This window comes from Platichthys flesus, chromosome 1 (genome assembly GCF_949316205.1).
Source record: "Platichthys flesus chromosome 1, fPlaFle2.1, whole genome shotgun sequence".
Classification (NCBI taxonomy): domain Eukaryota; kingdom Metazoa; phylum Chordata; class Actinopteri; order Pleuronectiformes; family Pleuronectidae; genus Platichthys; species Platichthys flesus.
In genome coordinates this window covers 15,349,092-15,376,483 of record NC_084945.1, presented here as the reverse complement: position 1 = coordinate 15,376,483, position 27,392 = coordinate 15,349,092, and the positions used below count along the sequence as shown (strand labels likewise).

Here is a 27,392-nt window from a genome sequence, read left to right as displayed (position 1 = left end):
TGATAAATAATTCATAAATATTGACAAAAATTATCAAAGTAGCCTGTTCTGAAAGTTATAGGAATTTATGGACTTGTGCTCGGGTATAGAACACATCAATAGGTTTCACAGCTTCCATTGATTGATCATAAATAGTTCCTGTTCATGTGAATCTAGCTGGAGGTTAGCTCAGCTGTTCCCTTGACGGTATAGTGGACAGGTAGAGGAGGTCATGGAGAGGATCTATGCCATCTTGCATGTGTGTGTCTGCGTGTGTGTGTGTCTGCGTGTGTGTGTGTGTGTGACACCAGCATATCGTCTCCCGTTGAGTAGTTGGATTGCAACAGAGGAGCAGGGCGCATGCAGACACACCATCAGGCGGTGCATTCTCAACCGGGGACTAGTTTCCAGTCCTGCACTTGGGTCTGAGTAAACAGCACCGCCCCGATGGTTGTTTGTTTTAAGTGTGGAGCGATCCATCGCAGCGCGCCGGGCTCGATTGACACTGTCTGCTGATCTGCTGCTGCGGATTGCTCAGAATAACAAGGGCTGCTCGCTAATTCCCGTCCACCGGGGCTTCACCGAAACACCGAGAGAGTCGGGTCCTCCAAAAAAAAAAAGAAAAAGAAAAAGAAGGGCCAACAAGGCAGAGGCGAGAGACCGCCGCGCCGCCGGAGTCCGCACCCCAGAATGGCTTCGGGAGACCTTTACGAGGTAGGATAAAAACCCAGTGCGAGAGAAAATGCGCCGTAATATTGACGAACACTGGAATTAGGAAGTACAGCGGAGGGCGTCGCGAATGTGAAACGCGGCGTCCTAAGCCCTTTAACACGCGAAACTAACCCGCCTCAAGCTTCGCGAAGACGAGGCAGCTCGGATCCGTGCTCGCACTTTCTGTCGCTCCTGGCACACTTTGAGGTCGGTGCTCGCCGGGGCTGTGGCGGAGCGATGGGAAGTGCTTCGCGGGGCTCAACTCCTCTCAGTGTGTCGCCGAGTTGGAAGTGGTGGTAAAGTGACAGCGGCGCGGAGCGGGCGGACATGGTGAACGACGCAGACGGAGTGATGGTCGCAGAAGGTGCGCATGTTTGTAAAAGATATGGAGCCCCTCGCCGCGCTGCGATAGTTCGGAGATAGGAGATGAGCCCCGGGGGTTATCTCTGAAATGAAGAAGTCGGGCTGAGCTCGGTTGTTGTGACTCTGTGAAATAAAAAGTTGCCCGAGCGGGTGACAGGAAGGTCACGTTGCCCTCGTGTGCGCAACATCACTCCGGACCCGCTGCCAGAATTTGCCAGGTTCCTCCATCGGCCCCTCGCCGTCACCAGGCTGCGTTACTGCTGACATGGTGTCATATGTTCCCCCTCATGGTGGTGACAGGCATGAGGGTCTGCTGACTTCCACTCTGACACAACAAGTTTTCCTCCTTGTTTCTTTTGAACTATAGACTTTCGTGGGCATCTGAAGCCAAGTGAACGTCCCACGAGTGTTTTAAGTAGATAACACTATCAGCCCACAGCACTGTCCAACAGCACATGAGGAGCCAAGCAGGGCATCAGTTATGTGTTCAACATGTGAAGCAGGAAGTAATTGGCTTTTCTCAAATAAGTTCTCATAGTTGGGCTCAATATCCAATTTTAATATTCTTAATATTAATTATGTTATTACAATTATTACAACTTTCAAACCTGGTGGTTTCAGGTTGCGCTCAAATGGTTCAGTACTGACTGGGGAAAACGGCTCATGTCAGCCTCGAACTTGTGAATCCAAGTTGTGTGAATGTAGTATTACATCAGTGAAGTACCGGTGAGTAATTTCATAATAATATTTTAATTCTTAGATTGGTAACGTTGTTTGATCTTGGTTAAATTTGTCTCGTGTGGCCTGGAAGTTGATGCATATTTATGTTAAACGGACAGTCCATAGACATGCAGATTGGGGTTAAGTTCATTGGAGACTGTAAATTGTCTTTTGACTGTGAGAGTGAATGGTTGTTTGTCTCTGTATGTCGGCCCTGAGATAAACTGGAGACATGTCCAGAGTGCACCCCTGTCTCTGTCAACTGGGATTGGCTCTATCCCCAACGACCCTCAAAGGATTAGCAGTATAGATAATGGATGGATGAGGGATGGTAAATGGATTTAATTTATATGGCATTTACTTAACTCTTTACTTAACTTAAACTCAGAGTGCTTTACACTAGGAGTAACCCTTAACTATATATACAGCTCTTTTCATTCACATACACTGAAGGCATACACCCCAGCCTTCCTGCCAGTGGACCTGTTGAATGATCTTTGTCGAACAGGTTATTGTTTCACTTGATTATCACTCACTCAATATGATTTGTTAGAAGCAACATGTTGGCAGGCATCATCAATCAACAACCAGTCTTTGGATTGACCATAGATGACACAGTATGATCCACTCAGTACACATGCTCGACCAATTGTGAGTCAGTCCAGCAGTCAATCATGACATCATGACCTAACATGTTTAAAGCTACAAATGACTTTGAACAAGAATTTATGGATAAATGAGCATTTGAATAAAAACCTTCCTAAAATGACAGAAACCCTCTTTGACAAAAATTTGTTTTCATTTTAGTTGAACTTTTTAATTTGATCCATGCCTTATCCATTGACATGGAGTAGGAGGGATTTATGAGCTATACAGCAACCAACCACCAGGGGGAAATCAAGATGCTTTGGCTTCACTTTTGTGGTGGTGTCATGTCATCCATCCTTATGTCTGTGGGATTGACACTAATGTGATAACAGCACTGTAGTTGACAGTTCTGTTCTGAGTGACCTGAGTTGAGAAGAAGACCAAATTTCAGAGAGCTGAATCTCTTATCCTTGGGGTGTAATAATTTTAAGGACATGTTTGGAGTGCCAGTGTCAATTAACTGGCTTATGATGTAATTTAGAGGTGATTTGTCAGATGGTGCTGTCAAAGAGTGTTTTAAAAGTGGAGGCAGTCTTCTTAGTTCATGTCTATTGGTCTTGGTATTTAAGTGTGTAATAGTCAGCCTGTGTGTATCCATAAACTGTAGAATGTTCTCTTTTCACAATCAAAGTGACTCCAAACAGCAGGATCAGTCATTATACACAGAATGGGCCAATCTCACAGGTTTTAAGAAGAACATCTTGATGTCATACAAAGGTTTCTAAAGTTTTGTTAATTGGCCATCCTTAAACCTCTTGAGTCAAAGATTTTATATTTTGCATAGATGATGGGAATTATGTGTTATCTTGACTTTGAGACTTTTAAAGTGAAAAACAGTGACCTCAAAGATAAAGTGAGACAGGATGAGACTGTGGTTTGGCATTGAAATTCAGTGCTTTTCTGTCATTGATCTCGAAAGTGGGAAGGAATTCAACATTTGACCTGCTGTTACTTGTTCGAATTAAATATTTAGTATATAAGATGGGACCATCTAAAAGGTAAGATGGGAAATCTTTCTTACAAAGTTATGTATAAAGGTCAGTCTGCTAACCTTGTAAAATGTAATAAAGAATCATAAGCACCAGTACACAAAGTAACAATGTAAGATGAACAGTGTAATAGAAAAAAACAACTTGTGATAATTTGCTACTTTTCTTATTTGTTTCTAGTAACATTTGACATATAATAGAATGTCCATGTGAAATCTGCTTTTTTTTTACCATCAAACATTACAATGGGCCGTCATTGTAGCTGCCACAATTGCTAATCAGAAAGAAAAATAGCTGTGGCTCAGTGAATTTAGGTTGCAAAAAATTTAAAAGGCATATCAAGAAGAGTTAATTTAAAAGCTCCAATGGAGGATTTTAAATGATGAAACTAAAAAATCATTGAAAAAAGACGTGGCTGAGAACATGAGAGCCAACTCCTCAGGGATTGGTTCGCGCCACTGTTTTAAAATGCTGTCTTAAGCCTGAAACATGCTTCTGCGTTTTCACGGGCCCGTAAGCGCAAGAGCCCTTCCGGGTCCCTTACGTGCTTATGTATCCCTCCTTACGTGCTGACGGGTGTCGACCCCCTTTTCTAAAATTTACGGCAAAGCTCCGCAAGCTCACTCAGCCCGCAAGGCTGTGATTGGTCTGCTCTACATCTCTTCTGGAGCTGCATTTCCGGTTTCATGCCCCATAATACCGGCAGAAATCACGGAAGATTTAGAAGAACGAATATGGACCAAATAGAAGAGCACTTGGCAGAAGATATCCGATAGTATGATCACTTGTATAACCTGTCACTGACTGGCGGATTTGTCCGCCAGAAAAAGGCTACGAGGAGCCGCAGTGGCTATGTAAATAAACAATCGACGAAGAAGAAAGAAGGCGTCTCTAAGGTCGTCTCGACAAAAAGCATTACTCCGCCTAGTGTTCTGGCGCGGAATTGCTTTGTAAGACGCGCAACAGTTGGGGAAGCATGAATGAAAACGAGTCTTGCGCCACAGCGGCGTGAAAAGACGCAGACGCAGTCGCAGAAGCATGTTTCAGGCTTTAGAACTAAAAGGTATTAGTGTGGATGCAGCCACAATCCGGGTTCTGACCACCTGACACAGACAATGACAGCTCATAGGCACAGTTTAGAGGTGAGGTTACTAAGCTAAAAATATAAATGATAATCTCAGACCCATTATGACGTGCTCAGTTGCACCAATGACCACACCCAACAGTGATGACAGGGTGTACATGCACACCTGTCTTTACCACTTAGAAACCATTTGACGCTCTTCTCGGAGGATGCTGAAACCTTATTTATGGTAGACAGGGGGGTTCTGCGCCACATGCAGTAGATACCTATGAAGTAGACTTGGATTTATCCATAGATGGCAACCCTAGATGCATGTGTCATATGTGTTTAGGCCATGCCATGCTTGTTTCTGTCACTGTCATTGCACTGAGCAGTATGAAACTCTGATCAGTCTCTACTATAAACTTGCAGGAGAAAAGAAAAGCTGTCAAAGCTGGTCGATCACAGTTCTTGTTTGTGTAAACAATATAGCCTTAGTTCAAAATGTTGTTACATTTTTTAGTATGTGCACGTCGTTTGTCGTGGCTACATACATATGCTCTGCAGCAGGGCTGTGCGAAAAAATGTGTCTTTTATATTACGCTCAATTGTTTAGTTCGTCGTGTCACATATCATGAACGTTATTTTTTGGGGCATCTGGACGATGATTTACATCTTCCATATCACAGAAATGCATCCAGGAATTGTGCATGGAGGCAACACAAACAAACATGGTCCCTCTGAACAGGATAAGGACTCAGACCAGCAATGATATAAACAAACCTTTTTATCATCAACATCTGGGCAATATTATGCATCTCCCACCTTGCAATATTTTGTCGCTATAAGGTCTTGTTTACAAGTTACTTCTTCCATTGTCTATTGGTTGTCTGTTTCTTTAGAGCAACCGTTGTTCATCATTCAAGACAAGTTCCAACCTGTAATTGTATAGTTTCAGTTTATAGCAATGGCAGGCATAGAGGCCATTCAGTGCTGGAGTGCAATTGTACTACAGACATTATTAATGGTGTGACTACATAACAAAGAATTACTTTACAAAAGATCATTCTTGTAAGAGTCCTAACCACTATGGGTCCAGCAGATTGAGCCCCTGAAGACATGCTGCTGTGACCCACAAAATATTAGAGACAAAACTAAACCAGTACTCATTTATTTGGGGGGTCCAATTTAAATAGATTTTCTTCATTCAATTGAATTTGTCCATTTAAAAAAGATTCCGTTCATTTGCAGAGGTGAAACTTTGATCACAACTGAAATGGGGACTGGATTATTGAAAATGAAACAAATACTTTGTCCTAGAAATTATTGATTATTTCTTTGTAAAGTAGTTTATAACATTGTAAAGAAACATGCTCTATAAATAAGTTTTGCACACCAATGTCAGTCCAAGTTTCTAAAAGTTCCAGCCATTGCATAAGAAAAGTTTGTGAAATAGTTACCCCTTTGTGGTACATTTATTTATCTTATCTCGCAGACGTTTTCATATTGAAAAGATATAGCACTGAGAAAATGTGATTAGGGATGGGCATAATTAATCGACAATCGATTAGTTGATCCCTGTGTATCACGGGGACGTCAGTCCCCTCAGAGCGAGTTTTTCCGGCGGCTGGACTGACGGTCACAGGCTGCGTTCGCGTCTGACCTCGGCGAATGTTAACATGCTCATCTTTCTCAACAAAAACCAGTAGGCTGGTGCTGAGCTTGTATGTGAGTTACTGGTTATTTTTATGAAGCTTTCTCGACTCGGTGCCTTGTTTGATAGTTTTGAGTTACATTTGGCAAAACCAGTCAGACCTAAGTATTACATAGATGTGGTTAAGTTGTTGCTTACCATGATGTTTTTTTATTTCATTATTATTATTATATTATTCTGGAGAAAAAAAAAACGAGGGTCAGTTGTTTTTGGTAGCACCGGCTTCTAGCTGTCGGCTCCGCTGCTTAAGATTACGGCAGTGCATATTTTGTTTATCTTGTAATAAAGATCTCAATGAGGAAACACACTTTGTTTTTTCACTTCATTTTAATATAGCCTATAAATAGTGAAATCCTGAACTTGAAAATATAAATGATCAATCGAAAATTTGTCATTAATTCTCCCGACGATCGATGAAGACTATTTAATCGAACGCCCATCCCTAAATGTGATGTAATGTGATTTACATAGATTTTGTATTTTCTAGCCCCTGGCTATGACTCAGATTAGGATCAATCTACGCCAGAATTGTTGGGTCAGGATTCGTCATTTTACCAGGGACAGGGGAGAAAGGTGGTGATGCAGTTACATTACTGCCCTGCATGAAAGGGCAGAGTACAGGTGTAAGAAGAGAGACCTTTTTGGCTTGGTTGGTCATTGGCTGTCCTGAAGCATCAAACTTGGGTAATGAATTATGGACCAAATCTTTGCCCTCGCAAGGCCAATGAAGGGGTCTAGCCATTACATCAAGTCGTGGTTCTGTTGGCTTCATCAGATCTCAAGAAATGTTTACCTGTAATTACCTAAAAGTGATAGGGCCGTTACGTCATTGTGCACATTGATTTGCTCAGCCCTTCTTAGGCCTTCTCGCTCTCTCCACCTCTACCTCTCAGTCTCTCTCAAAAACACACATGATGGACCTGTCTCTAATACTGGGATTGGCCATTGGGAGCAAAGGGAGAAATCCTTCCCCACTGAGAGGGTTTGTAGTTAAGTGTGAGGTTGAGAGTCAGCACTACAAAGTTTGAGGCCATGTTATAGCTTGAAAAGAGTGGAATGCTCCCTTTGAGTTGGGATTGAGTTGCTGCCTCAAGTGGAGAAGTTTGTGTATCCTGGAGTTAGTAAAATGGATGAATTTCAAAGAGGGATTGATGCAGTCTCAACAGGTAACCTGTGAGGCAAAACTTTTGATTTACGATCTGCGTTCCAATTGTCACTTGTGATCATGAATTTTCATTATCAACTGAAAAAATTAGATAGTGACTAGCTTAGGCCTTTTCTTCCTCTTCAAAAGCAGCCAGGTGAGGTGGTTCAGGCATCTGATCAGAATGCTTCCTGGGTGCCTCTCATTGGAGGTTTTCTTGGCACATTCAACTTTTATGAGGCCCCAGGATTGATCCAGGACATGCTGGTGAGACTGGCCTATAGAAATGCCTTCAAAGGTGAACTTCATTGTGTGCTTTGATCTCGGTGGTCAAAGGTTAATGTGACAGTGGCCTGACAAAACTTGAAATACTAGTTTGACCAGTTGTAACTTGGACTAAAAGATTAACTGATCAGATCTAGGTGATAAAAGGCGAACTTGTTAGTCTTGAAAAAAAATTGTATGTTGACTTTGTTGTTCCATTAAACATTTATGGTTAAAGCTTTCATAAGTAGACAGTATAGTGCTTAACACAATAATGCAATATTGTAATCTAAATAGCAAAAGCTTTAGTCACTGAATTACTGTCTAATTGCTTGTCCTTGTGTGTGCTGCCCTCAGGTGGAGCGGATCGTGGACAAAAGGCGGAACAAGAAGGGTAAGTGGGAGTACCTGATCAGGTGGAAAGGTTATGGAAGTAAGGAAGACACATGGGAGCCCGAGCACCACTTACTGCACTGCGAGGAATTCATTGACCAGTTCAACAGCTTGAGACTGCACTCACACAGACGGCCCAAAGCTCCGAAAAGTCGCGGAGAGACCCTCATCACCAGCCACCCATCTGCTGCAGAAAACAGAGCTCGGTCAGACGCTCGAAAAAAGAAAAGGACTGGTGGCCCAGCTGCGGGGGTCGGAGTAGGACCTCTTTTAGGGATTGGAAGTGGAGGGTCAGGGCCTTCTCTGAAGCAAAGGAAGATGAGTGTAGGACCTGTAAAACATACTTTAGGCGACAGAATGAGCAAAGCCATGACCTACAAGGCTCCTGTACCAAGGGGGGCTCACTTTGTTCCCCCAGTGAGGGTTCCTCATAATGGACTCCAGAATGGAGACTTGGAGCCTCTCGTGTACAGGACAGCAGCAAGGTCACATAGACCAACAGACAAAGTGGATGGAGAACAAGACACGGATACCACTGGACAGCAGTACACCACTGAACTAGGTAAGCTGGTTAGATATGTAATGGAAGGAAAAGCTGATACTGAATTTTTTTAATATTAAAGTTCAAATGTGATTAAATCTGATTATGATATAGTAAAAAAAACTCATTCATTAATCCAAATAATTACTAATTCACTCTTTGAAAGAAACCTTGCTCAACAGTTTATGTTGTTAATCTTGTATTGTTTGGTTCAGACTTGTTTTGTGTTAAGACAGCAGCAGCAGCTAATGTGTTGCTGGGTTTTCTTAAAACCATGTTTTGATTATATAAACATCCTTGCTGGCAAGGACTCATGGGAGCTGTTTTCATTTCTTCAACCGCAAAGTGATAGTTTAACTTTGTAAATATCCAAACGGTTTCAATTTCTAATAGCAGATGTTGTCGTTTTTCATAGTTTTGTCTTTGTACACCACCACACTGGATTGGACCATTATTCCTGTGTATTAATCCTGACGTCACATCCAGGCTTGCCTCTGTTGCACATGTTTCCGTAACTCAATACACTCTCTGACTAAGCATGTCTTTCCTTGGTTTGCTAAAATGTCAAAGCACGTTCCAGGTGTCTACTGCCGGCAGCTTAGTCTATAAGTATTTTGCGAGTGACACAGTTTCATAAATTCCATCTCTGTACCCGACCATGTTGTCATATCCACAACCGAGACGCCTTAATGAAAAAATACAGAACATTTATTATCACAAAAAAGAAGTCTGCCCAGTTCTGGAACAGAGTCTTTGTACAGGTTAAACAAGGATTGTACTGTACTTTACTAGAACGATGGGGAGAGTATAGAGATCTATGTATGGGTATTTCAGACATAGCTTTTATGTCTGCTGATAGAGATAGCTGGATGAATTCTTAAGTGCATTGGGCTACACTATTTGCTCAGATTCAGGCAGATGTTGATAGGATGGTTCTCAAAGTACAGATGGATAATGACCCAAAACATAGTGTTCTAGAAACCCAAGAGCTTCATAAGGGGACGAAATAGAGCATTCATTCAGTCGCCTCACCTAAACCTAATTGAGCATGCTTTTATTTTACTGATAACTAAACTGAAGGCACAAATAAACAAAGAAAACGTGAAGCAACCTGATGTGGCTGTAGCAAAGGCCTGGCCACGAATATCTGGGGAGGAAACTGTTTGGTTGGTGTGTATGGGTTCCAAACTTTAGACAGTTACTTCAAAACTTTTTCCTTCAAGAATAAAAAATATTTGTATCTGTTAATTTGTTGAATTAATTTTGAGCTTCAGAAAATGGGGGAGGATGAAGGACAGAAATGTTTATAGAAGTATATAGAGTTAGAATTTGAGAGTAATCTCAAATTCGTAGTAATGGAACTAGGACTTTTGCTCGCTATAAATTGTCTTCTATAGTTTCTTGTTAATTAATAGTGGTCATAAATCTCTGATGAACTAAAAATGGCTAATGGCTATAATCAGCCATACAGCTGCATCGGTTTGGCTCCAGTGGAAAATAACCGTTCTACATGCCTACATAGTGATACAAGCAGTGAAGTGTTCATAACATACCAGGCAGCCAGATACATATAGATTCATAACGATTCAGATTAGATTGAATATCATTTCATAATATTTTTTATAATACAAGGAGTATTTCCTGTTTGATGATACAGTGCATTGCTTGTAAAGAGTAGGTAAGCTATTATACTGTTGAAACTTCTGCTGACACACAGCTCTTAAAGCTTCTTCTATGGTTCTTCACTACTGGAGCAGCTGATAACACATTTGAATCTTTCTCTTGGGTCACAGTCCAGGGCCTCGGCCACTGTAGTTAATCATTAAATATGTCGTTTTTTTAAGCTATCTCAGTTTATTAAACTGAAAACCAATATTGGAATGGTAAGAATTCTTTTACCATATTTGAATAACCTCCCATCACTGTATCAACAGTAGAAAAAATATTGAGTGACCAATCATGCTGTCTATAGAACCTCTCAAGGGGATATTTTGCCCTCTTTTGTGGGTGTCAGCAACTTTGCTGCAAGGCGCAAATACCATAGAATATTCAGAATGTATTCTTGTGGGTATTTATGCCTTGTATGCATTATATGCTTGTTGTGGACTGATTGATCTTTAGTTTTTGCTTTTTATCATTCCAAACGACATGTTATTCATTGCATTGGTAGATTAATTGATGGTGGACGTGTGAGCTGTACATGTGGGCAATCTGATGCAGCACAAGAACTAGATCTACAAAATAGGCAAATGGGTGATTGTGAGAGAGCATCTCTATATGAGAGCCTAAAGGCTAGCAGGGTTAACCTGGTGACTACTGGTTTGGCAGCTATAATAAGTGTTGCCATAGTTACTTTGAAAAAGTAACTTAGTTACTTTACAAGTTACTTGATTGTAAAAGTTATTTAGTTACTTTACAGATTACTTACAAGTTACTTTATTAGTTACATTTAGCAGCTGCCGAAAACTCCTCCGCCGCCTCAACAGAAAAATGACAACTGGTTTTGCCAACACTCACTTCATTAGAAACCGCCGGAGGGGGCCCCCCCGCGCGAACGGAGGGTTCCCCCAGTGCGCGCCGTAGCTGGGTCCGACATGCGTCCAGAGTCGCTGCCGACCGCCGTAACCGGTCCCCTCCAACCGGTCCGGCGAAGGACACCGCCCCGCGGCCCACTAGAAGGAAAGCCCCCTCACCGCGGACAAACACCTCCCCCCCAAAAAAAAACGTTGAGGCGTGCCACACACTGAGCCTCCGGCAGCGTGGATAGGAGGGCGACGGAGCGACTTCTCCCCCAGCCACGTGCCCAGCGGTTTACCCACAAATAACGAAATAGTAACGCCCAGTGACTTGGACAAGTAACCTTAATCTGATTACTGGTTTGGAAATAGTAACGCGTTAGATTACTCGTTACTAAAAAAAGTGGTCAGATTAGAGTAACGCGTTACCAGCATCACTGGCTATAATGGATCCTAATCTCCTAATCCTTGAAAGGCTACCTCACCTACCTGATCCAGCAGCCACAGCTCCACCAATTAGCACGCTAGATATTGCTGTCGACTGGCGTTCATTGCCCCGTTTGGGACTAACATCAATTTATTTGGTTTGTAATTTGAGAGCGCTGGGGTGGATACTCAAATGTTCGGCCAAGAATTCCCATCATTTGTTTTGATGATTTCCAAAAAGTTACAACTGACCTTTTCTTACTCCACTCTCTATTTATCTTTGCACTGGTGAGTCAAAGGTCATGTTTAACTTTAGAGTCTCATCATTCACATTGTTGAAAATGTACCGCTTTTTTATGGACTCCAGTTTTACATAGTGTCCACGACCATTGAAAGTGCTTCACACCCCAAGTTACATTTAACCATTTACACATGAATGTATGCAGCACTTTTCTATTTGGGGTCATTCGGGGGGGGGCACAGTCCCTTTGAATAATGTTTGTCTGCTACATAACTTATTGCTCCCAGAAATCATAAATATTTCGGTGAAAAAGAATAATTTTCTAAATATTCACATTTAAATGCATGAAAATTAACTTCATGTGTGGTTTACAATCTTGGAATATCAATACAATCAAGTCAATTAATTGTACCATGCGCTGACTGATTTGGTTGCATGCAAAGAAAATACCGGAGGGCAAGTGCCAAATCAAACATGGATGATTTGTTAACCAATTCATATTAATTTAAACCACAGCTTGGGTAGAATTGGTAAGGCTTTCAAAGCAATGCTAATAATATTAAAATTATCAAGCAAATGTGCCCATGATCGAACCCAGCCTGAATTTAATTTTCTTAATTGTTTTTCTTTTAGTTATAGAAGATTATAAAAATACAAACTCTTCGAATGAGCTATGAAGTCACAGTTTTATGTGTCTTTATTTAATCACCTAAAGTCTCATGCTGCTTTAACATCACAAATGAAGAAATATAGATTGATCTGCAAAACTGCTATTACTACAGTACATAGTAATATTGGTAAAACAAAATATAAAAAGAAAGTAAAAGTAAGGTTGTATTGACAGTAAAATAGAATTAGGCTGGCCACACTGTGGGAATAGAGAAATGTTCTCTGAGGATGAGCAACAATTTCCTCAGCTTATTTTTACAAGTCAACTCAAGCTGTAGAAGGAGTTTAAAAAGTCCCCTGTTTAACCATATTATCTAAACCAGTGGATTAGATAATATGGTTAACATAATATAATTCAACTATTCGAGTAAAATGAAACGTCAGTCATTGTTTAAATGTTTTTCCCAAAACACCTGATTACTTGTGTTTCTCTGCCTGATGGCAAAACAGCAACATTTTTACACACAGGTTTTGAGAGTAACATTTCCAGTCACAGTTTTTGTCACTGAGGTGCTTTTAGTTATCTGGTTTGTGAGTAGGTGTGTAATATTTACAGAAGCCAGTTTGACCTGCTGTGTGTTATCCCTCCTCTGTGCCAGGCTGCCCTCTTGCAAACGGAAAGATGCATCTGCACAGCTCAGTAAAGCGGAAGCTGGCTGACGAGAAAGGCTACGTGTTCGACAAGCGGCTCAGGTACAACGTGCGACAGAACGAGAGCAGCTGTCGCTTCCGAGACATTGTGGTCAGGAAGGAGGAGGGGTTCACACATGTCCTGCTCTCCAGCCAGACGACGGACAACAACGCCCTGACGCCAGAGGTGAGAACGAGACCCTGATCGTGCATACAAGTTATTTTATTAAGACCTACACTTAATTGTGTTATTCCTGATTATGTCCCATCATGGAGCTCTGTTGAGGAATTATAAACGAGTAACATTTTTCTCCATAACGGCTGTAGAGAAGCCCTGGAGCTATGCATTCATTCAACTGCTCCAGGAGAGTATTCCATGAAACAACGTTTTTTTTTTTGACAGCTGGCAGGTGTGAATATGTTCACCTGCATGATTCCTACACAAGACCTTGCTGGAAAATAATATGAATGCTCACAAAGACTAGAATATACAGTACCCCTCCTCGGCCTTAGTAATGACACGGTTTGCAAAAATCTGCTTCCTGCCAAACAAGTTCCCTACAAGTAGGGTAATTATGAGTAGATACAATCCAGCACAATGCCATCTGTTGTTATAGCAGCAAAATGTTGGTTGAACAAGTGAGGAAATTATTTAATTATTCTTCAAAAGTGGTGGACGCCCCAGAGACTGCCATTTCAGATGATTTGCGCTGCTTGCTGGGCAGCAATAACACTGACGTCTCTTCAGGAGTAAGTTATGTAAAGAAATGTCGGCTCAGTGATAAAATGCCTATATGCTATAATGTTCAGTTATCAAAACTGAACATTTTACTTGTTAAGAATTGAAAGTTTTAGAAGGTTAAACACACCAATACAGAAGAATAAAGCATTAAAAGCATTAGGAGGGCTCACAGAGGGAGTATACCTCCGCCAAATCTGATGGGCCATATAGCATATTGACATCAGATACATCTACCATGTACACGGAAATGATCTGCAAACTGCTTGCACTATACACTGGCAAAAATAAACCCATTCTCTGAGTTGAAAGGAATATTTGTTACTGTACAGTAACTGAATTAAGATAATACAATTATTTATTTCGATTCACAAAGTCTGGATCATTTTCTGGATTCACACCAAATTTCATCTGCACAGATCTTAGCGCTCTACACGGGATCTCTGCATTATTTCTTCCTATCACACAATGTTAAAGAAAGTGAGAAAGAATGAAGAATCCTGGATCCGACACACAATCCAGATCTGCTACCAAACAAACAAAGGCCGATTAAAATGTAATCTCCTTGGGGGTGGTTATGAAAAATTGATGTTTTTATTGCAATTTCATGACAGGAAAAAAAAAAGGTGTGTCATGAATTTACTGCTAATGCAACAAAAAGTTTACCAAACAGTTGATTTCCACTTTTATGAAACAGGATACTACTATTTTTAGCAGCAGGCCCGATGAGTTCTGATGATAAACAAACCAGCCGACTTTTCTCTCCAGGTGTTTGGGGCGTATAATCGGAGCCAAGCTGTGTTCACTGACTTTATGATGTGTTCTCTCCGTCTCACTTTGTCGATCACCCGCTTACTCATGTCACTCAACCTCCCTCCATGGCAGAGCGAACTGAACGTCCTGAATACAGATGGGACAATGTAATCTATCAGGATGCAACACTGGGATGACAGGGATTTAAACAATTTATCACAGTTTTCTCATATAAATGTTAAACAATATTAGACCTGTTCTGTTTTGCACTGGTATTTATAGATGTGTAGACCGGTTATTGTCACTGTCACATTATCCTGTCGTACACAGACCATAATTCTTATTCATGATCCTAACTGAGAAAGATGAAAAATGAATGAAAGAGTTTATTAAGGATGGAACATTTTGCATCTGCACTGGCTGTGGTTAAATGGCGTTCTGCTCTGATGCTGCAGCTTATTGCACTGTGATGATTCGCTTGTTGAATTGGCCGCCTGCAGCGATGTGCTCGTCTTTGATTGGCTGCTCGTTTTCAACTCTCTAATCAACATCAAGCTTCTGCGTTTACATTTCCCCTGGATTTATTCAGTAATTCTCAAAATTTTCCCCCAACTGCACTTTTCAATGTTTGTCTTGTCTGTTGACTTTTGAACCCTCCATATTGACTGTGGTGCCATTTTGTAACCTCCTGTTTGAATTTGTGGACTCATAATTCATGAATTGTCATGTTGTTGAACAAGCAGTTATTTTTTAATCTGTCAAAACTACAAATAGGTTTTTGGAATCATCCACAAAAATCATTGGTTTATTGATGAAGATTTCACTGTCGACACAACTGACACTACTTGTGATATTTATCCTGCATAGATAAAGCTGGATGGGTCATTAAAGTCTATATTCATGATTTACACCTCACAATGAGGTTGATGAAGGGATAATGAAGTAGCTTCTGCTGAAGATTGTTGTCTATTTGGAAGATTCTCATTTCAATCTTTTATGAGTGGACATTTATTCTAATATTAAACTTATGTTAACTAATATTGTCATACATAATGGATGCTTTTAATGCCTCTGTACCAGCGAAACCTTGATATTTTCGGCTTTGTCTGTCTGTCAACCCTATTCTTGTGATCATGACGATCAAAGAACCCCTTGAGCGAATTTCTTCAAATTTGGTACAAACGTGCATTCACTTGCACTCATCAATCAACTGAGTAGATTTTGGTGGTCGAAGGTAAAAGGTCATGGTCACTCTGACCTTACAAAATACATTTATGGATTTTGAACGTAACATCAGAGAAACACCTTGAGGGAATTTCTTCAGACTTGGTTAATATTTTCAGATGGACTCATACATCAACTGATTAGATGTTTGTGTTCGAAAGTCAAAGGTAAAGGTCACTGTTACGTCCTAGAGTCCTAATTTTGCCTTGAAGTAATCCTTTCAAATTTGGCAGAAATGGTCACTTGTCTCCACAGATTAACTGATTCGATTTGGGTGGTCAAATGTCACAGTAGCCTGTGACAGGCTCTCGAACATGATATCTCAAATCTACCTCTGACCTCATAACTTTTGAAGAAATGTATGCATACAAACTGCGGCAATATAGTTTTCTTTGTAGATTCCTTAGAGGTATGTTAATATAACAGAAAGGCTTGAAACAGATAATTGTGAGTATCACAACCGCCCATCCCCGGTTGAAAGTAGGGTTTTTCTCCTCCCAGATTATATGATGTGTCTTAGATCATCCACAGAGGGCGGTTTCTGTCTTTGATAAAGCATCGTGTGCGCATCTATACTTCACAGGCACTGAAGTGGTCTAAAGTGTGCATGTGTGTATGTGTACTTTCATGTGTGACACTAAGCCTGTAAGCCGTAGGCTTATCAAACAGCTCTGATAGCACCTTCTCTGTCTCTGTCTCTGAAGCTTCAGGAACAAGAGAGTCTGCAGATGTGTCTACTCCATGGCTTAAAATTATTCCATGTACATTTAATTAAAACATTTGAACACTCTATTTTAAACATGTACTTCACATTTTCTAATGTATAAATACTTTAAACATTGACACAGCTTTCTATTGTGTTACAACTGTTTTATTCTTATCAATGTTGTAAATATTGTAATTTTGTTGATGCATTCAGCTACACATGGACGATTCTCTCGCAGCTGCTGCTAAAGAGCATTAAGAGTGCAGACGTTTAATTAACGATCATATCTTGTGTCCCAATCGCACCAAATTGGACATTGCTCTTCTTTGGACCATTATCAATAGACACGCCAAGTGTGGATTTGATGAGATGAAAGGTTTTCCAGCTATGCCTTTGATAGTCTAGCAGACAGAGACTTCTGGAAATATGAATTGGACAGACGTGCGACAGAAGAAATGGCTTAAAAAAACTCTGAACTACTGACGGATACTGTTGCGAGTGTCTCTGTTGCGGCCATCACCTTTATTTGTCTATAAATATCCTTGAGGCGTCTGCTCAATGCACATGAATGTCAGTGTGACTGCTCTCTTTTTCCTCTCTGTGCCTCCGAGTGGGACCAGCATCGGCCTGTCTCTGCTCCACGTACTCTGTCTGAGCAGGATTATTATTCACCTTGCCGCAAAAATAATACAGTCATCTTCTCTCTCTCTCTCTCTCTCTCTGTCTCTCTCTCTCTCTCTCTCTCTGTCATATACACACACAGTTTATATGCTTGGTGAGACATAGAGAAGTAAATTCACTGAGGTTAAATTGTTGTTATGGGTCAGGTGATAATGTGATTATAATGCAGCAGCAGAGTGTGCAGATTGAGTGCACACAGAGGCAGGATGGTATGAGTGGGGGTTTCCAGATGACTTCTTAACAGGGTTAGTCCAAACACATGTATGCTGATGCAGAACGATGCACCGTTCAGGCTTTAACTTGTGTCCTCACAGTCCATTTGTTCAGGTATTATAGTCCAAGTACTCAGCTGAAGATTGAATGCACTCGCTTGTCTGGGTTTTTACCATCCCTCAGATTACGTCCCATGAATTAGTAAAGATAAAATCATACTTGAGGCCTTGTATTTCTGTTTTCTTACAACACATACTTGTTCCACGTCAGAAGGAGTAGCTGCTGTCTACACACAGTCGAGCTAGTTGATGCAGGCGGGCACACTGTCAAGGAAACATGCAGCAAGTCGTCATGCAAACATCTCACCTGCACTCCACCGCCACTCAGAATGTAGCGTTAACAAGTCAGAACCACAGTCACCACTGAAATCTGGCCTCTCTGGCCCGTGTCCCATCCCTCCTCCAAGTTTGCTGCAATTTATTCAAGTGCGTTTTTGTGAAAACCTACTGAGAACCGAAGGTAGAGCATGATATAGCAGAGGTTATCACACAGTGACAGTCCGTAGACCCACGCTATTTAAACTCTATTCAGAATCGGTATTGTAGGTATGGAAATAAGCATCTCCTGCCTTTACTCTCTAGATCATGAAGGAAGTGTGTCGAGCTCTGGGAAATGCAGCCGCGGACGACAGTAAGTTATTACTGCTCAGCTCCGTGGGAACAGTTTTCTGCAGTGGTCTGGAGCTGTCCTACCTGATAGGGCGTCTGTCCACTGACCGCAGGAAAGAGAGCAGCCGTATCGCAGATGCTGTGCGGTAAGAAGACATCTTTAGACACAGACTCTTTTATCACTGTCCATTGGACTCGACAGATTTGGTAACATTGTTCTGTGACTCCTTCAGGGACTTTGTGTTGGCATTCATCCATTTCAAGAAGCCTATTGTGGTGGCTATAAACGGGCCGGCTCTCGGCTTAGGAGCTTCCATCCTGCCACTGTGTGATGTGGTGTGGGCCAGTGAGAGGGCCTGGTTCCAAACTCCATGTGCAGCGCTCCATCTCACCCCCTCTGGATGCTCCTCTTACACCTTCCCCCAGATCCTGGGTGTAGCTCTGGTGGGTCCGCGCAATATCTAAGCTCCTATCAAAATTCACTTGTTCTATTTATTTATTTGATTACCCAGTGTTTAAATCAAACATTAACAACATATTTAAAATACGTTCTGCAGGCCAACGAGATGCTGTTCTGTGGAAGGAAACTCACAGCACAAGAAGCGTGCAGTCGAGGTCTCGTGTCACAGGTCTTTTGGCCAACCACATTTAACCAAGAGGTGATGCTGCGTGTGAAGGAAATGGCGTCATGCAATGCAGTGGTAGGTCCTGATACATTTGCGTATGTGTGACTTTGTACCTGTCACTCAGAGTCTGTCACCTTTTGTGTTTGTGTTCATGCACCTCCACTATCGCCATAGATTTATTTCTGTGGTTAACGCTGAAATGACGTATATTTTTTGTTGCATAAAGTGCAGTGAAGTGAGATCCGATCATAATTTGTCACAGTAGTTTTAATTTGAATACCAGGCATGAGCAGACGAGCTCAGAGCTGAACACTTGTGATCAGATCTCTCAGGAAGCGCGTTAATACCAGGTCTGAACGGGGCCATACACAACCCAGATGGCAAAGCTTTCGTTTGAATGTAACCTAATGACCCTCTCCACTCTGTGTGTGCTTGAAAGGTTTTAGAAGAGTCCAAATGCCTGATGAGGAGTATCCTCATGTCGCTCATGGAGGAAGTGAATGAGAAAGAGTGTCAGATGCTGAGGCAGCTGTGGTGTTCAACCAAAGGACTTGAGGCCCTCTTCAGCTATCTGCAGAACAAGGCATATGAGAAGTAATCATCCCCACCCAGGAAATCAGAGATGGTCCGGCCGACCCTACCTACAGAGGGACATTCAGGATGAGATCTTAAACTAAAGGAGAAGTTTTGTGATGGTCCTTTGTTTCCATCCATCAGCAGAGGCGATACACTGGAGTTCTGTTTGCTTACATCGCAAACAACAAAAAGAATATCTTCATCCAACCTTTTTATTGGAACCACAACCGTCCAGATGTTTCTCCCCTTATTTTAGATAGTCAAAGAGCAAAGGGCCAAACGTGTTTAGCTGAAATGTATTGAGGAACAGAGTGTTTCTGCACCTATACGAAACTTAATTGTCAGGATGTACAAAATCAGTTTACGTCTGAAAGCACATGATTAATTTAATGTTAATATATATTAATATATTTATTTCAGATAGAACAGTTGCTTTCTGTATATAAGATACAGGTTTCAGGATTTTCTTTTACTCGGTTATTGTTTTGACTTGAAGTGTAAAAACCAAAGTTGGCATGAGGACAGTTTCTTGCTCCTTAACATTCACATTCCATCCGCTCTGCATGGACGAAGAAAACGAATAGAAAACTCATACATACTCATTTTCAGATTCACAGACCACTTAAAGAAAGTTGATATACATTTTTTGGGATGGATGATACTTGCACCCAGCTGTCCAGAGCCATCAATGCTATTGTACCCAGTTTTGGACTGAATTGGACCACTTCAAGAGTGCTTCAGCAGTGGGGGGGAGTCTCTGGCAGAGAGGCTTTCTGACATGTGGTTAACTAGTGTAAAAGGTTTATTTCTACCCAAACCATGATCGGTTTCTTGAACCTGACCAACTATTTTTGTTGCCTTAACTCTAAAAATCATAATATATTTGAAAATAATCATGACTGCTGCTCCCTTAATTATGAAATGATATTAAAAAGGTGAAAGAAAGCAGACATAACAACAGATGTAACCTATTTTTTTAGTATTTCAATCGTGCGTTCACACACTAGACAAGTCCAATCAAGACACAGGACCTCAACAAATGATCTCTGTGTAGAAATCACAGAGACGACATGATGGAATGTGACTTCAGAATAAAAACCAACATTCCGACTGTCCACCTGGTACGGGGAAATTCTTATTTATGGTGTTGGAAGCCATTTTTTTCCTGATCTAAATACAAGCACGCAACATCTAGCCTGTCAACTCTGATTGGCTATTGCTGATTTCTGCTCACTCGCCAAATCGTTCTTCCTTTCATACTACACGAGTATCAAACATGAATCGGTTGGATATTGCTCTGGTGTGCAACAGGCACAAGTCGACTTAGTATGAAGATGAGTCAATATCAAGTTTTGAGTCCACACAGAAGACCTGTGGTGAAAGTCCTCCTGTGTGAAAGTCCTGCATCATGGCCTTCTCTGCTTAGACATGTTCACAACAACACAGCATCTCTAGAGGAAATCAGGTGAGTGGTGGTGCAGCCGACAGAGGCAGGATGTAACATGTCACGTGTTTTTGTTTACAGAACATCAACACTGGCATCAGCCCTTAAACTCTCTTGACATCTCAGTTGTTTCTTTCTACATGTATACCATATATCATCTGGAGATATTTAATTTCTTTTCTTTTTTTTTGTGTCTGTCACGTGTTCATCTACACCCCCACACATTGGCTCTTTTTCACAAGGTGGCCGGCCAGAGAAACTCCTGAGAGAGTCCGGAGCTTCTCACTCGTCCTCATGATGTTCTGCAGAGTTCAGTGCATGTCTGAAAGCAGCTATACTAGTGAGGATATCCTCAACGTTCATCTGTATGATGTTATTTTCAGCTACAATAAAATATATTCTATATATATGGGTTTAATATAACTTATTTATACAAATAAAATCTCATTGAAGTCAGGATTTTTCCTTCAAAGGAAATGCTTCTTTTTTTCTTTTTTTGTTCAAGTCAGAGGAATTGGAGAACACTGGACGTCTAATGTAGATGCTACACGTGCATGTACAAAATGTCCGCTTTTATTTGGCTTTTGGGTTTGAGTTTAAAACCACTTTATGATTAAATGAATAAGGGTCACGTTTCACATGGAAGGATTAGCAATGAGTTGTATCCCATTTGTTTGAGCTCCATATAGTAGCCTCGCATGTGGAACGGTGGTGGTTCATACACACAACATGGCTTCCAGTTATCAATGCAGATGGTGATTGTGTGAAATGGGATTTGAAATCACTTTGACATCACCTGATGCTTCTCGCTCTGTGGTCTCGTGCTCACGTCATGATTACACTAATCGTTAGTGATCAATATTGTGACAATGCAACAGTTGTGTACCTGGAGTCAACTTTGTCCTTGTATCTGCATGTGTTGAGTTGAGATTTGAATCAATTTTATATTTTAATGTAAACTATAGTTAGGATCTATTTTGTTTTACCCTCCGAAAAAGATGTTGGTCTGTGAAATGTTTTGTAAAAAACTGAAGATATTTGTCAATATTTGCAGTTGTACACATGCAGTAAAGAAGAATATAGAGATAATATGTTGACTGTTATGTGGAACACAGTGCATGTAATATACTGTACATATACGAATGCGTTGCCTGTGTGAATGCCTTGTGTGTCAGGGTATATTTTGTACCAGCAATGTAAGTATTGTTAGAAATGTTGCAGTTTATTTTTGTATTTATTTGAGATAAGTGTGGATGTGCAGTGCCATGTGGTTTCCTTTGCTCCGGAGGCACCCCCCCCCCCCCCCACCACGCTCATCTAAACTATCTTATAAACACTTTGATGAAATAATGGGTCAGGAAAATAATTTATACATATTTAATATCAAAGCAAACACTGTTGTCACTTGAATGTTATACTTTTAATTTGACATTAAATAATTTTCTGTAAATTACTGAGGTCAGATAATGTAATATTTGAGCTTGTGCTTTAATGAGCTGCTGTGAGTATAAAGGATTGTTTCAAGCATAAAATACTCCAAGAGGTTGTTAAATCATTTTCAGCTTATTGATTGCAGAAGATAATTACTTGTAGTTTTTAATTTATTAAATAACCAAAATATATCTTTATCCTTTCATACTTACTTGCCAGATACATAATCACCTTCACTGATTCAGTTCATACACTCAAAACTGCCACAGGAGCAACTTTGCAGGTTTTTGACCAGATTTGTCGTTCTTCTGTAATAATCAATTAAATTCCAACATTCACATCCTCAGCCATGTCCCTGATCTGATGAAACTGAGCCTCTCTTACTTGGCTTCATGGTCCCAAGGAGAGGACAGAAGGACCTGTGTAATGTGGCCACTTTAACGCATCAGTGACTGCAAATCACTCAGGTCTGCAGGCTGTTAATCTCCCCGATCCTTCAGATTAATGTATATTTATTAATTTAAATTTGTAATACACTATGAAAGACACCTGAGATAGAAAATACAATAGGTAAAAACTATTTCGAACTATCTAAATTTCCACCTCATGTTTGACCGTTTGTGTGAAAATGGAATTAAACGTAACTTAGCTACAACAGAAAAAACCTATGACTAAATGTACTCCTGTTTGCATCCTTATTTGTGACAAATTATACTATTTCTGTCAGGTTTCCTTTTTTTTTTGTCTTTAACAACCACATTACTTTAAGTTGACTCATATATGCGTTTGTCTTCCTCATCAAAGCACATCTTTGGGGTGCCTTGCAATCCAAATGTCTGTCAAAGACTGATCCATACTTTGTGATGGGTAGAGTGAGCTGCTTCCAATAAAGAAACAGTACTTTCACTCCGTGGTTTTTGTTTTACTCTCCTCAAATAAAGGTGTGAAAATTCACGTTCATGGGCAACAGTCTTGGGACTGCAGTAATAAAACAGGGATGCAGATGTCCAGGATAGGAGCTTCAGTGTTGAACCAAAGGCTGCTTGGCTTTTCCTGTGTTGGTTATGATCCAACAGGCCTGATACAATCTTCGGTTTTCCAAAAACACACAGAACACCCTTGGAATAACACCGTATACGGTAGAGAACCCAAAGTTCCATAAAGTAATGATTCTCGTGGTCTACATGTAAACTTCCAACACCAGAATGAGAGTCCTCCTCAGACTCCATAAAGATTGATGACAGAACAGCTCCCCTGAAGTGAAACCAAAGGTTCTCCATCACCACCTGTTGGCTGGCTGCAGTATAGGTCATAAACCCTGATGCTCCATGTTAGTGGATGGGAGCTGAATTTAAACATCAAATTATTTGTCTCAAAGATGACTTCAGTCAGATTAGGTAGTTCTGAACACAATGAGCGTGTATCTGCGGGGCCTCACTTTCGCGGCGTCCCTGCACAGACTGCTGGTGTGCAAGATGGCAGCACTTGTATCCTGGATATTACAGCTTCATTTGTGAATAGTGGGAGGAAATGGAGCTGCATCATCCATCTTTATATCAGTCCTATGGTCCTCAAACGCCTCAGCAGCTCAGATTAAATTTAACATTTTAGTATCACAGAAAACAAATTGAGTCCCGTTTAAATTTGTATATCCAATTTAATACCACACCCACCAAAGTATGAAAGTAGGTCTTAAAACCGGTGAAGACAATATCATATAGTGAATTCCTTAATAATGTATTAATTAGTTCATAGAGACAAAGAACCACTCACACTCACCTTTACACCCACAGGCAACGAACAGTTGCCAATTAACCTAACCTCCATGTCTTCAGACTGTGGGAGGGAACCAGCCAATTCTACATAGAAAGGCAACAAGGGTTCGAACCGGGAATCATCTTCCTGTGTGGGCCAACAACTGCACCAACGTGCCGCTCTAAGACAAACCTTCCACAGCCTTCCTTTTTGAGGAAACTGATTTCAATGCTTTTTAGGATCAGTACAGACAGGCACTTTGTTTTAACAATCACACACCATATCAAAGCTCATAACAATTCATTTAACTTTATTTTGAAGGAATTGATCTTCTCATGAATCAATATGATTACCCTTTCAAATAAACATGCAACAACTTTCTAAATCTTCAGTGTGTGTGTATATATATATATATGTAGCAACATGGAGAGGAACCCAACCACTGGTCGTTCTGGTTCGGGTGTTACATTCATCTTTTATATCCTGAAACGGATCCTCCTTGTTTTCATGAAATGTTTCCAGGTACCAGAATATTCCTGAGGTGTCCTGGGGACTAACATAATAGATGAAAGGGTTCTGCCACCGGCTCCACTCGTCTCTTTGATGTTGTGGTGTTGTAATGCAGACAGCGTGGAAACAAATGAGGATCCAAACCAGCTAATTTTACTCCAAAGACCTAGTTGTGGTTTTGAGTTCATTACACAGTTAATGCATAAGCTGTAAATCTCAATCAGGTTTGTATTTGCTGGATTTCACATGATGCCAACATTTTAAAAACATGATTCTCTTTACAAATATCAAATTAACAATAATAACAGCAACATTTAACAGTTACACTAGGGTCTTGAAATCGTTGATGAACACGATCACATTATGCTTAGACCTGTCAAAGCTGAAACAACCCATCTTTAGAGAGACAGAGTCACAACCCTCCTGTCATGTCTCCACTCAAAAACCGCAGCGTTAGAGTTACGCCCTCGATCCAATGTCTCAATATCTGAAAACTTGCGATGCCAGTTGGCAAAGACGCAGCAAATTGTCCTTCAGACCTGCTCCTTCGGTCCTTCTTTCAGCCTCCTCTTCATCGCCTGTGCGTGCTGCTTGCTGCGCTCCCGCTTATCCAGCCTCTGGTGAATGAAAGGAGGAAAAAGATAACTTACATTTTAAAATACATACATTGTTGGTCATTCGTCAGAGAACTTGTCTCTTATTCACTAAAACAAACAAATGACTGACCTCTTGCTTCAGGCAATGACGCATATCACGGTCCATGTCGTTGCATGTGCCAATAAACCTCATGAAGCTGTGCTGAGGGTAAAATGAAACAAGATTGACTTGGTTTGGTTTCCTGTGCATGTGAAGTGCTCAGAAATACAAGGATTAAGAGAAGGTGGTACCTCGCTGTGGCACTGCCTGAGACGAGTTATCAGTTCATTGCACTCGTCCGTGTGCAGGTGAGGCGACAGATCAGGGTGCATTCTGAGTTAAGGGTTAACTGAACCGCAGCAGGGAAACTGAAAAAGCCACAAACAAAAGGAGCACGGATTGAGGAGGACCATGTGTACAATTAATGGAAGATTATGATAACAGGTGGGATTTAGTGGCAGTGCCATCTTGAACTGCATCAGTGCACTTTTCCCACACCATGTGAATATACCAGACATCACTTCTACTAGACTAGACTATTGATTCATGTATTTAATCTTTTAATTAGCTCTGCCAAGGATTGTTTGTTGGTTTGTTTTGTTTGATTTTAAGCTAGGTTACGCAAAAACGACTGCCTTTGTCCTACTCCTTTGTCCCTGCTTCCATCCAGGCCTTTCCTGGGCTACGTGTAGGGCCTCTGCCCACGTCACACCCTCTCTTTCAGCTCGGCCGTCATGGGCCAGGGAAGAACCCATTACATGTTGGTGCAGATCTGCATCAGGGAGAGGATCTTGATATCTTTCTCCACTTCTTTTAACATTTTGAAATATTGCGCGTTTCCAAGGGAATAATTCATTGATCTTGATATCAAAAGTAAAGTAAAACCAGGCATATTAAGGGTATGCTTTTGTCTTGATTGTTTGTTTAAAGGATAACACAAATTCTGCACGACTGAGTTTCATTTCATTTTGTGGAGGGGTTGGACATGACCCAAGGAAGAACCAATACAATGTTGGTGTGGATCAGGGGCTGGAATCTCTAACATTATTAGATACGAGGCTTTTTTTATTCACAGAAAATAATCAGACATGTTTTGTGGACTGATATTCATGAATGTGTGCAGTTTGGTGCAGATGAATATTCATCAGGGGACTGTTGGGCTTTGCTTTTTTGTTTGTTATCGATTCTGTGTTTTTTTCCCCCTCTTTCTTTAACATTGCATTTATCAACATTTATTTGTGTAAGTCTAAGTCTTTGCAAAGTGGTGCAGCATGAAGGAATAATTTGGGACCATTGGGTGCTGGTGGAGGTAAGAACTCTACTGAGTGCAATTCTAATCAATAACTGATTCTATTAAACGTCCAAAAATAGTGTTAATTTCCCAGAATCGTTACAACTTGAGTTTCTAGTTTCGCAAGACAAACACAACTAAAACCTAAATCAATTTGCCACTTCAAGCTACTTCAGTGAAGCAAAGAATTACAAAGGGCCGTACAGAAAGCAGAGTAAAAACAATGAAAGACAGAGGATAAAGACAACAGGGACACTGACAAAGGTTAATCACCATGTATCCTAATCAAGAATTAAAAGCAGCTTTGTACAAATGTGTTGAATGTAGTGTTTTGAAATGGGAGACCGATTCAGCGCCTGATCTCTTCAGGGCAAGATGTTCCAAAGTCCAGAGGCTGTGACAGAAAGTTTCAGCCCATACTCAGGGACACATCTGAGAGGATTGAACAATGAATCGATTGCATCAAACCGCTGTTGATCAACTCTGTAAAACCCACGATTCACTGATCACTTGATCCTATGTACACGGCGTTGACCTCATGCCAAGGACATGTCTCCTAAAGGATACTAATGCCTCCCCATCCCTCTCCTTCCTGAGCTGTCATAGTGATGCTGGACTGTACTCCTCCTGGGGACACAGAGAGGAGGTGGAGGAGGTGGGGGACATCACATGGGACACAATAACTGAACTACAAACATGCACAGTGAATACTCGGCAGTCTCTTTGACTCTGCTCCGTGGTGAAAAGCCGGGGAGGTGTCCGGACGTTAGAGAAGGAGCTGAGTTTGGACATCAGATTGTAACAGACTGTGTTTATTGTGCGTCTCGTGGCTTATCACAGGTTATTTAATACAACTCACCGGCGGACTGGCGGTGTCACCTCGGTCAGATGTCACGTTAGCTAACCGTGAGGCCTCGGCTAACGTCACCAGTATGAACCCACGAGGAGACACGGAGGTCTACGAAGAGCGTGGTCCTCCTCTTCGTCCGGGGACAGTTGGAGTCGCAGCAGGAACTTCTCTACAGTTTGAACTCAGACTAATAAAACCCTAGAAAACAACAGGCAGCAGGGGGACACGCAGCCTGTGACCTGACACTCTCCTTCTACACGCTTTTGTAACAGTCAGCC

At 41.1% G+C, this 27,392-nt stretch overlaps 2 protein-coding genes across 3 annotated transcripts; one reads left to right on the top strand and one right to left on the bottom strand.

Moving 5' to 3' along the window:
- The first annotated feature begins 341 nt into the window (after nucleotides 1-341).
- LOC133952358 (chromodomain Y-like protein 2) lies at nucleotides 342-22,978 on the top strand. The gene is made up of 7 exons (XM_062386773.1): nucleotides 342-693; nucleotides 7,953-8,550; nucleotides 12,981-13,198; nucleotides 17,969-18,141; nucleotides 18,229-18,439; nucleotides 18,553-18,696; nucleotides 19,061-22,978. The coding sequence occupies exons 1-7, from the start codon at nucleotides 670-672 to the stop codon at nucleotides 19,217-19,219; spliced, it is 1,527 nt and encodes a 508-aa protein (XP_062242757.1). The 5' UTR covers nucleotides 342-669; the 3' UTR covers nucleotides 19,220-22,978.
- Nucleotides 22,979-23,790: 812 nt separating this feature from the next.
- cmc2 (C-x(9)-C motif containing 2) lies at nucleotides 23,791-27,392 on the bottom strand. Of its 2 annotated transcripts, XM_062386783.1 has the most exons (5): nucleotides 27,124-27,392; nucleotides 26,832-26,891; nucleotides 25,225-25,295; nucleotides 25,064-25,135; nucleotides 23,791-24,954 (listed from the first exon to the last, which is right to left on the bottom strand). In XM_062386783.1, the coding sequence occupies exons 2-5, from the start codon at nucleotides 26,866-26,868 to the stop codon at nucleotides 24,871-24,873; spliced, it is 264 nt and encodes an 87-aa protein (XP_062242767.1). In that variant the 5' UTR covers nucleotides 26,869-26,891; nucleotides 27,124-27,392; the 3' UTR covers nucleotides 23,791-24,870. The 2 variants fall into 2 exon arrangements, with proteins under 2 accessions (XP_062242767.1, XP_062242773.1); XM_062386789.1 differs by lacking the exon at nucleotides 26,832-26,891 and having other exon boundaries at nucleotides 25,225-25,341.

What these genes read in the sequence shown, in the direction of transcription:
- LOC133952358 (XM_062386773.1), top strand. Translation starts at nt 670, where the DNA reads ATGGCTTCGGGAGACCTTTACGAG. An exon ending in ACAACGCCCTGACGCCAGAG is followed by an intron (nt 13,199 to 17,968) that starts GTGAGAACGAGA and finishes TTTACTCTCTAG; the next exon opens with ATCATGAAGGAAGTGTGTCG. An exon ending in CGTATCGCAGATGCTGTGCG is followed by an intron (nt 18,142 to 18,228) that starts GTAAGAAGACAT and finishes TGACTCCTTCAG; the next exon opens with GGACTTTGTGTTGGCATTCA.
- cmc2 (XM_062386783.1), bottom strand. Translation starts at nt 26,868, where the DNA reads ATGACAGCTCAGGAAGGAGAGGGATGGGGAGGCATTA. An exon ending in AGAGGGATGGGGAGGCATTA is followed by an intron (nt 25,296 to 26,831) that starts GTATCCTTTAGG and finishes GAATGCACCCTG; the next exon opens with ATCTGTCGCCTCACCTGCAC. An exon ending in GTCATTGCCTGAAGCAAGAG is followed by an intron (nt 24,955 to 25,063) that starts GTCAGTCATTTG and finishes TTCATTCACCAG; the next exon opens with AGGCTGGATAAGCGGGAGCG.